This window comes from Hydra viridissima, unplaced genomic scaffold (assembly GCF_058129835.1).
Source record: "Hydra viridissima isolate aposymbiotic clone 2 unplaced genomic scaffold, HvirCarnegie_v1 scaffold_8, whole genome shotgun sequence".
Classification (NCBI taxonomy): Eukaryota; Metazoa; Cnidaria; class Hydrozoa; order Anthoathecata; family Hydridae; genus Hydra; species Hydra viridissima.
Genome location: NW_028324307.1, coordinates 15,177,501 through 15,187,391, shown reverse-complemented (window position 1 = coordinate 15,187,391; position 9,891 = coordinate 15,177,501). Strand labels below are relative to the sequence as shown.

Sequence of the window (9,891 nt, the reverse complement as noted above, 5' to 3'; positions counted from 1 at the left end):
TTAAGACGTTTTGAAGGAGAAGACAGAGCAATCTTTTAACCCGGATGTTTTTCTAATCAGAATTCTTGTCTGAAATCGAGGAACTTGAAATTTTCAATATATCTTCAAAGTCTGTACTTCAAAAAACTGCCTGAAACTTATTTTCTAAGCTTTTCCCCCAAAAATAAAGATAGTTTAGAATTTATTTAAGAAGTAGGTGGCTTCTTCTTCTTCTTCTTCTTCTTCTTCTTCTTCTTCTTCTTCTTCTTCTTCTTCTTCTTCTTCTTCTTCTTCTTCTTCTTCTTCTTCTTCTTCTTCTTCTTCTTCTTCTTCTTCTTCTTCTTCTTCTTCTTCTTCTTCTTCTTCTTCTTCTTCTTCTTCTTCTTCTTCTTCTTCTTCTTCTTCTTCTTCTTCTTCTTCTTCTTCTTCTTCTTCTTCTTCTTCTTCTTCTTCTTCTTCTTCTTCTTCTTCTTCTTCTTCTTCTTCTTCTTCTTCTTCTTCTTCTTCTTCTTCTTCTTCTTCTTCTTCTTCTTCTTCTTCTTCTTCTTCTTCTTCTTCTTCTTCTTCTTCTTCTTCTTCTTCTTCTTCTTCTTCTTCTTCTTCTTCTTCTTCTTCTTCTTCTTCTTCTTCTTCTTCTTCTTCTTCTTCTTCTTCTTCTTCTTCTTCTTCTTCTTCTTCTTCTTCTTCTTCTTCTTCTTCTTCTTCTTCTTCTTGTAAAATTGACCCCCATACCAATTAAACGTTTTAAAACAAGTTTTTTTTAAATACTTCATATTATTGTAACTACTTCTCATGAACTCTCCTTTACTCCTTTTACAGGTATCACTTCTTTGTGTAACTGGAACTGTTTATTAATAAATGGAATTTACTTTTATCACATAAACGTGCCTTAAACAACCTTTTATAATGCTAGGATGTTCGACATTTCAAAAAGCTAATAAACATTTCTAATGGCATCAAAATATGACATGTTGGATCTTTACATACGAGTTACAGGATGTTTTAAAAGATACACGATTTCCCAATGTTGGTATTCAGTTTTCTGTAATAAATTCATTGACAAATATACTTTCACAATGTAATCAATATACCCAAGTAACTACTTTTGCTTGTTAAAAACTTATTTTCATATTTGCAAAAGTTGTAATAAGTTATATAGTAATAGTAAAGTTTTGTTACGCATCAGCAAAATGATAATGGCGGTTTGTTTTTTTTTTCAAGTTTGGTTTTAAAGATTGGTCTGGAGCAGACTTGAAAAAATGACTTGAAAATTCAAAAATTCTGGTTTTTCAAGTCTGACTTCAGTTCAAGTTCGCTTCCTGCATTCCGTTCAAGTCAGACTTGAGATTTGAAGTCTGACTTGAAATTTCAAGTCCGCTTCTTGCATTCGGAAGGAATTTTCGCTCTCTCAAGTCTGGTTTGAAGTCAGACTTTGAAAACGGTCTATTTTTAGCGATTTTCAAGTCTGACTTGAGTTGAAGTTCGCTTTATGCATTCGCTCAAGTCGCAGTTAAGGTTTGAAGTTCGACTTCAAATTTGAAGTTCGGTTCTTGCATTCCACCCTTAAAGTCAGTAAAAACTCAAAGCTAGTTGACTAAATATTAAATGCCGAGGAGGTAAAAACTATGTAAAACGAATTTTCTATGCTATTTATTACAATGTTTATAGTATAATTGTATTTATATCATTATGTAGAGCGACTTCCAATGCACAATTTATTGGGGGTATTGCCACACATATTGGCATAATTTTTTTAGAACGCATATTAGTTAAATTTTTTTTATCAAAGAAACAAAAATAAAGTTGCATTTAATGAACACTCCAATATGGTACTCTTACTACATCCATGTTCCAAAATCTGACATAAGTGAGTATGAATGTAATTACCATTATATCATCAAATGTGAGAATGCTGAAGACTCTAAAATCTAGCGAGTTTTTTTAAGCATTCATTTTAGGATACAAAACCCGTTTGAAGTAAGAAAAAAAGATGTAAATTCATTTTGAAAGCAGCCTTTATATTTTGGTAGTGATCATTTGTCGTGCTATCCAAAGAAATGCAACGATATGTTTTTACAAAATAAAATTGCTTCTTACAGTAACTACAAACACTAACATAGTTACACATATTATGCATATATGTATAACAGCTTATCTACAAGCCTGTAACTTGATACTTTTATATTACAGCTTTACTCAAAATTTAGTCTTTTTTGGTATTAGGGAAATATCAATAGAGAAGATTAATGAGAAGTGGGACAAGCTTATTTTGTTACTATTATACATGTACTGTAGTTTTTTCTCGCAATCAACAAGTCACTAAATAGCAATAATTTTCTCTTCTAACTAACTCTCCCTTTTTACAAATTTTCTCCTTTATATATACCCCATGCTTTTCCCAAAATATCCTTCCACAAACCGTCATAAATCACCACAAACACATATTTACAATTCTTATTGGTAAATCTATTAAAGCTATTAAATCCCTAACGTCATCAAATGTTCTAGAACTTTCCGAAATTACACTCCTCCTTGATCCTTACGGATCATCCAAATAGTAATCAAGGTATTTCGAAGGCATGCGCCGTTCCCGACCACTCCGTCGCAAAAGCATGTCGATTTCTTGGGGTCTATCTTCAGCGTCGATATTTTCCTCGTTCGTCTCTAATACATCTTTAATTGGATCTCCTTGGTTTTCAGCGTCCACTTGATCAGTTTCAACATTCATCTCTACTTCCTCATCAGGGATAATGTAGGGCTGAGTATCAGTTCGAGGTCTAACATGTTTCACATGACGCGGAATGCCGTTCACTTCTACGGTTTGGTTTAACGCAATCCGAGTTACCGTAGCTGGTTGCCACTTTGTATGGCACCTCGCATTTGGTGGTTTCAGCCAGACTTTATCGCCAATTCGAAATCTCTCGTTCTGGACATTTCGTGCAGGAAGATTCTCTTTTTTCAATCCTTTCACACCAATGGGGTAGCTGTATATTTTGCCCATCGGGCTTGCACCATTTTTGTCGGCTGAGACATTGTACCAATATAGTGCTTCCGGTATCGACATTTTTGATCGTTCTGCTATTCTCTTGATCGTACGGTGGTTTCTTTCCACAATTCCATTTCCTTCAGGATAATAAGCGGCTCTATATCTAATTTGCACTCCCCAACTATCAAGGAAACTCCTTATCTCTTTAGTCTTAAATGTTGGCTCATTGTCAGTTAATATCTCAGACGGTGCTCCACGTTCACAAAAAACAAGACGGAGTATTCGGACTATGGCAACACTTCCGTATGAGCTCGATAATTGTCGCCACAACGCGTATTTTGAAGGTCCACAATCAATTAGACTCAAAAACTTGTCAGTGCCATAATGCGTGATATCCATGGCCAATCTCTCCCAGTTTCCTTTAACATCCAATTTTCCTTTTTCCCACCGTATTGGCGCTGGATCTATTGACTGACATGGTTCGCAATTTTTTATCACACTTCGAACATCGTTTTCAGTAGCAGTCGGAATTGTTTTACGAACAAAGTTTAACGTTCGATTCACTCCAAAATGTCCAGTTCTTTTGTGTATATTGGAAATAGCTTCAGCCTTCGTAGCTGCGACTCCCATGCAACTATTCCGACACTCTGGCACAGTCAGTTTGTTGAGCCATCTGCTGCGAACTCTAGTTAATGCGTCGGCCAAATTATCTTTAGAAGGAATGAGTTTCACCTCGACGCTAACATCGTATTCTTCAATTAGTTGTTGCAACACGCTCAGTCTTCTTCGAATCAGCATTTCCCCCGTCGCTTTTGATCTCAACCTTGATTTTCCCGTAAGGGCGTCAGAAACCCAGTGGTACACAGTCACGGAATCGGTAAAAACAGTCACTTTCTTCAGCTTCCACATCAGAGCCATATTCATTCCCCGTATCACAGCGTCTAGTTCTGCCATGTTTATATGAACATCAGACGTTTCTTTTCGCAGCCATGTTGCATCCTCCACAGTAGTCTCCCCAACTTGAATAAGAGCACCAATCGCTAAAGAACTGGCATCAACCCACACTTTTCCCTCATCACCACGCACAGCCCAATCACCACAAGCAGGCTCGCAGCGTTCCACCTCAGCAAATACTTCCTGAAGCACCCACTTAACGTTCTCATCACAAACATCATCGTCCCAACCCGTCGTCAGACTGACAGCTTTCCTCTTCAAGAGACTACAAATCACTCGCAACCAACCACACACGGGTAAATGTCCTACCAACTGTCCACAGATTGAAAACACAACTCTCCTGGTTAACTTTTGCGAGATAGCATCAACTCGATTCCCTCTGGACCACATCAGTTTGTTACCAACCTTGCGCACACACAATCCTAACACACGAACTCCATTATCATCAATCTGCTCACCATCTTTACTCTCTAAACCATATTTCAAAAAATGCCTCTTGACATAATCAAGACTCACCACACTTTCGTCTACGAAAATGTCGTCTACATAAGCGGACGTTCCCCTCTTCACTAATTCGTCTTGATCAATGACGGCACTCACAACGGATTTCATGATCATTGGCGCAACATTCAATCCGAAACCAAGTCGTGTCAAGCAATACCTTTTATTTCGAAACATCACTGTTTGGAACGGCCAAAGAGATTTATCAGTTTTTAGTTGAAGATAAGCCTTGCGTAAATCGATGATTGCTGGTTTGTTACCCATCCTTCTCCATTCTCTAAGCTTTTCGACACACACATCTGCATCTCTCGTGTATGCCTCAATTAAATCGTTAGCTTCTCTCCAGTCTAGAACAGGTCGGATTTTGTTGTCTTTGTTTCTCTGAATGACAGCCATTAACGGAATCTGCCCTTTGGGCGGCCCCAATTCATTTTCGTTGTACTCTAACAGCCATTTCCGATCAATCCATTCCTGTAGTTCGTTTTCATAGTCTGCTCTAGCGTATTGTGGAATTCCGTACTGTGCCACTTTATTATACAATCGGTTGGGGCCTTCTCCATCTCTCCATTTCCATTTGACTCTCCATTCAGCACCATTAAAAACTGCTTCATGATCTTTCTTTTTTATTTCGATTTTCTTGACTTTGTTCTTGTTCAAAGCCGTTGCTCCACAGTAACTTAATCCGAACTTCGCTTTTCCCAAAGGAGAGGTGGATACTCCTCCTAGTAACTTAATGGAACTCATTCCAAGCATCATATCGACTCCAAACGGTTGGAAATCCACTAAAATAACCTGATCGCGTGCTTTAATGCCATCAACCTCAAGAATCACGACCGCTGACCCAGTGCACTGATGAACCTTTCCTTCAAACGTTACTACCTTTTGAGAGTTTGAGTACCTACATTGACTTCTGGGCAGGAATTTTTTATTCAAAATTGTCTTCGAACACCCTGTGTCTACTAACGCTGTCGCAACCATACCGTTAACTTTCAAACGAATAACAGATAATGCGCTCATTCCACCGATGATCAGGAGCGAGGTATCTGCGCTACCTCGCTCCTGCAATCGTTTCCCTGCAGCTTCCAGCATTTCGATGCAATGTGTCCTTCCTCACCACATTTAAAACATCTAACAGTCTTCGGAGACAAGCTCTTCGCAAGCGAACAGTTCTTTGCAATGTGATTCAAACCTTTACAGTTGTAACACACTAACGCAGTTTTTGTAGCATGGCGTCTAGACACAGCGCCAACAGCATCACTGTCAATCACATTTGCACAGTTCATAGCAGCTCTCACTCTGGGTAACATTTTATCAATCGGGTCCATTACGGCTCGAAATCTTGATGATAAGACTTCTGGCAAACCCACAACAAACGCCAAACGCACAGACTCCTCTGGTAATTTAGCTAGATAGGCTAATCGTCTTAAATCAGCTAAAAACACGTCAACTTTTTCTTCGTCACATAATTTTCGTTTTGTGAATAGTTCATATGCAGTGTAGGCATCTATAGAAAACGCCGCTAATAACACACGCTCGACTTCCACTACATCTTTTTTGACTTCCGCGGTTAAAGCATCGTACACTGCATAAGCAGCTTCTCTGAGAAGAATCGGAAAAAGTAGTTCAAGCTTTAAGTTCTGAATTTCAGCAATCACTTTTGTTCGTTGAATCCAAACAGCAGCATCCGAAGTGCCATCATACGTTTCAAACATATCAAACAATCTCATACTTGGTTCCATGGCCCGGTTAGCTTGTAGTTTTTTCTCGCAATCAACAAGTCACTAAATAGCAATAATTTTCTCTTCTAACTAACTCTCCCTTTTTACAAATTTTCTCCTTTATATATACCCCATGCTTTTCCCAAAATATCCTTCCACAAACCGTCATAAATCACCACAAACACATATTTACAATTCTTATTGGTAAATCTATTAAAGCTATTAAATCCCTAACGTCATCAAATGTTCTAGAACTTTCCGAAATTACATGTACTTATAAAAGCCTCTATAGAGGAAATAGATAGTACCTAAAAAGCAAATGAGGGCACTTTTACCACCACCGAACATATCAGGGACAACTAAAAGAGCTCTAGGAAATATTTTTTTTAGCATAAATTTTGGAAACAGCTTTTGCTGATTTTTACATTGTGTAATTCAGAGTGATAATAAGTTATACTACGATCAGTGAAAAAAATGTGTTAATGCTTAAATTTGATGTCAATGTTTAGTTTACCATTGAATTATTTTTTTTACAACTGTCTCACTTCTAAACACTTTATAAGCTTGTTTTGTAAATTATTTTAACAGAATATACAACATATCTAAAGCGTTAACTAGTAGGGGAGAGGGTGAGCATTGGTACATAGGCAAATATTCATCTGTTTTAAATCAATTTTAACTTTTGAATGCAGATACCAAATGTTGTTTATAACCAATTCTTCCACAGAGAATATTGTTAGGTTTTAAGCATTTGTTACCTATAAATTTACCTTTTGTTTATTTTGCCGCTCAGTTGATTTTTTTCACGTTTAACAGTTTACAATGAATACGCTACTTTTTAGAGTGTTTTTTTTTTTTATTGTTTTAACTTGTTCAAACTTAAGTTTAAACCTAAAACTCAAAAAAAAAAAAAAAAAAAAAGTTAAAAAATTGGAAATTTTTTGGCACATAAAATAGTATTTCACTTTGAAGCACTCACTCTTATAGGATGATGATTGGTACATTGAGATCAAGAAGCATTGGTACAGAATTTTTAGTTTCTGTTCTGTAGATTACATATATACTTGGTACAATGTGGTAAAATATATATTTTTACAATATGATTTTTATTCTCAAATGCTTTGCTAATGCTTTCATACACTATACACCATACACCTATGCAATTTAAATATGATTGTTTAAATACAAGTTATTTAAATAAATTATGTTTCTTGATATGTTATAAAATATTTTATTTGTTTTAAAATCTGTTTTGTTTTTCATTCAAGTAACCCTTTTTTTTTTTTATGAAATTGCAGTTTTTTTTAACTCTATTTAATGTGTACAACTATCCAAGTTGACAACCATCTTGGCCATCACGTAGAGCAGTTTTTATTAAAAATTAGGACCAAATTTCTTTATAATATAGAAGTACTTCATCTAGACCGTTATTAGCAATTTTCCATTTAGAGCTCAGAAGAAGTAAAAATTCTAATTCTTGAACATAAATTTTGCCTTACATCTTCTTGCTTTTTTTCTGTGACATTAAACGGACTAGCCATTTCACTTTAGTAATATTCAATTCCCTTAAAATACATTCTTAATTAACTTAAGGTTATCAATTTCAGAGTTAAAAAAAAGACACTTAGCCTTAATTCTGGGGCTTTTCAGAGTGTCAATATTTTGGCAGTCTGAAAAGCTGCAGAATTAAGGCTAATTTCGAAAGAACGCTAGAAATGGTGAATAGAAGACTCAAAAAAAAAAAAAAAATTACGAATTTATCTGAAGAGATGGCAATCGAAAATGAAATCTTAGCGAGGAAATGAAAGACATTTGAAGAATTTTTTCTCATCTTCAAAAGGTTTTAAAAGAAATATTAATAAGCTTTTTTACAGGCGGCATTGAACAGATATAAAATGAAATGATTTTTTCAAATATCTATTTCCTTTTTTCTATTTTTAAAAAAGTTGATTTGGATGATAAAAAAAAAAAAAAAAATAAAAATCATACAAAATTATTTGAATGATTAAGTTATCTTTTTTACTTCATCATATATAACCTCATATATATTTATAACATTATAACATTATATAAAACCTAGATTTAAGTTGATTATACAAGGCACAACGTAATAAAAATTCATCACTGTAAAAATCACAACTAAACTTTAAGTTTTTTAACTGATGCTTTGACTTAAAATCAAATATTCAATGTAAAAGACAACTCTTTTGTAACATTCAACTAAATTTTAGGATGAGGACTCTTACATACCACATCGCCACACAAATGAGTTCATCCCAATAAATTTCAATATAGACACTATTGCTTTATACTAAGGTTTACAAAGAAAAGATATTTTCATCTCTTTAAAATAGTATTGGACAAATCTATATACTCATCAATTCAGAGGCATTTATGCTTTAAAAAAACATGTGATAAATTTCTTCAACAATATTTCTCATACTATATCCATGTGCAGATCATGTTTTTCAAACTTGAAAAGCTAAAAAATTAAACTTGTTGTTTGTAAAACAATTCCAAGCCTACAGAAGTAATTAAAAGATCTTATACACAAAAACCTTTCTACTAAAAGATTAATGGTCTTAATGATTGTATGGAATAGACCAACAACTTAGGTGTTTCCATGCAGATAAAGCTTTGAGTTTGTGAAGCAAACAAAGAAGGCAAAGATGACCCTAATAATCTTTGCAATCAACTATGGGATACTGAGCAAAACCTGAAACTTAACGTTTTAGTATTAACAGGCTTAACTAAAAGCCACTGATAAGAAAATGATAGCACATGTCACTGACATTTTGTAGCCAACCACATTTAGATCCCCAAATACTTATTTGAATCCAATTAACAAGTGATTCAAAAAAGGGTTAAATACCAACATCTCTAAATTTAACTTAAAAAAAATGCCTAAATTTCAAACTAAAAATTATCATATTTTAATTCTAAAGTTAAAAACAAAAATAACAAGATAACTCTTAAGTTATACATTTACCTTAAAAACTATCTTGTTATTTGTTGCTGTTTATTCATTGGCTAACTTGGTTCATACTTAGTTTGTCAATATGATGTGCTGTACTTTACATCTTCACTTCAAAATAAGTGTCTCAATTTTTGCTTAGTAAAGAAATTATACTCAATGCATAGGATATTTTAGGGTTTTTAAATAATCCATGAATATTAAAATATTAATTGATGTCTTTCTACAACAAAGTTTGAATGAAACTGAGAAGTTTTATGTTTTAATATGAAAACTGATAAAAAAAAATCAAGATGGTGCATTGTTACTTTGAGGTGACGATATAAAACTCATAAGTAGCTAAATCCCATAACAGCCTTCTTCAAGTTACATCTTTTATGACTTACATAAAACTATTATAAAACTTTTATAACAGCGAGAAGAAAACTGAAACAGCGCCTGCTATAGTTACATATGGATATATAGATATCTAACCAACTGGAAAATGTAATTTTAAAAGAATTTTTCTCCCTGTAAGGTTTTTTTTACATTAACTCATACGATGGTATACTGATAACAAAGTAGCACTGCAAATCAAATGTTAGAAAAATAAAAGCGCCATAATGAAAGTTGCACGTTTACTGGTTCAAAACAAAACCACTGCAAGTGCTTTTAGCTTCTTTATCTGTAAAAATCCTTAAAAAACAATGTAACCAGGTCTGTCCTTGATAACAGAAAAATAAAAATCAACTGTGTTGCGCAACAAATAGTTTAACTCTGAGGCATGAGATATTAAAACG

At 34.3% G+C, this 9,891-nt stretch overlaps 1 protein-coding gene across 1 annotated transcript in view; it reads right to left on the bottom strand.

Annotated features, from left to right (window-relative positions):
- Positions 1-2,518: 2,518 nt before the first annotated feature.
- LOC145201530 (uncharacterized) overlaps positions 2,519-9,891 on the bottom strand; it is a 7,380-nt gene continuing 7 nt past the window's right edge. The window contains exons 1-2 of the mRNA XM_090094664.1: positions 9,128-9,891; positions 2,519-8,620 (exon numbers count right to left, since the gene is read on the bottom strand). The exon at positions 9,128-9,891 is cut by the window's right edge and continues 7 nt beyond it. Coding sequence (XP_089950790.1) covers positions 2,519-5,509 — 2,991 coding nt within the window. The 5' untranslated portion in view covers positions 5,510-8,620; positions 9,128-9,891. The remainder of the gene's footprint in view (positions 8,621-9,127) is intronic.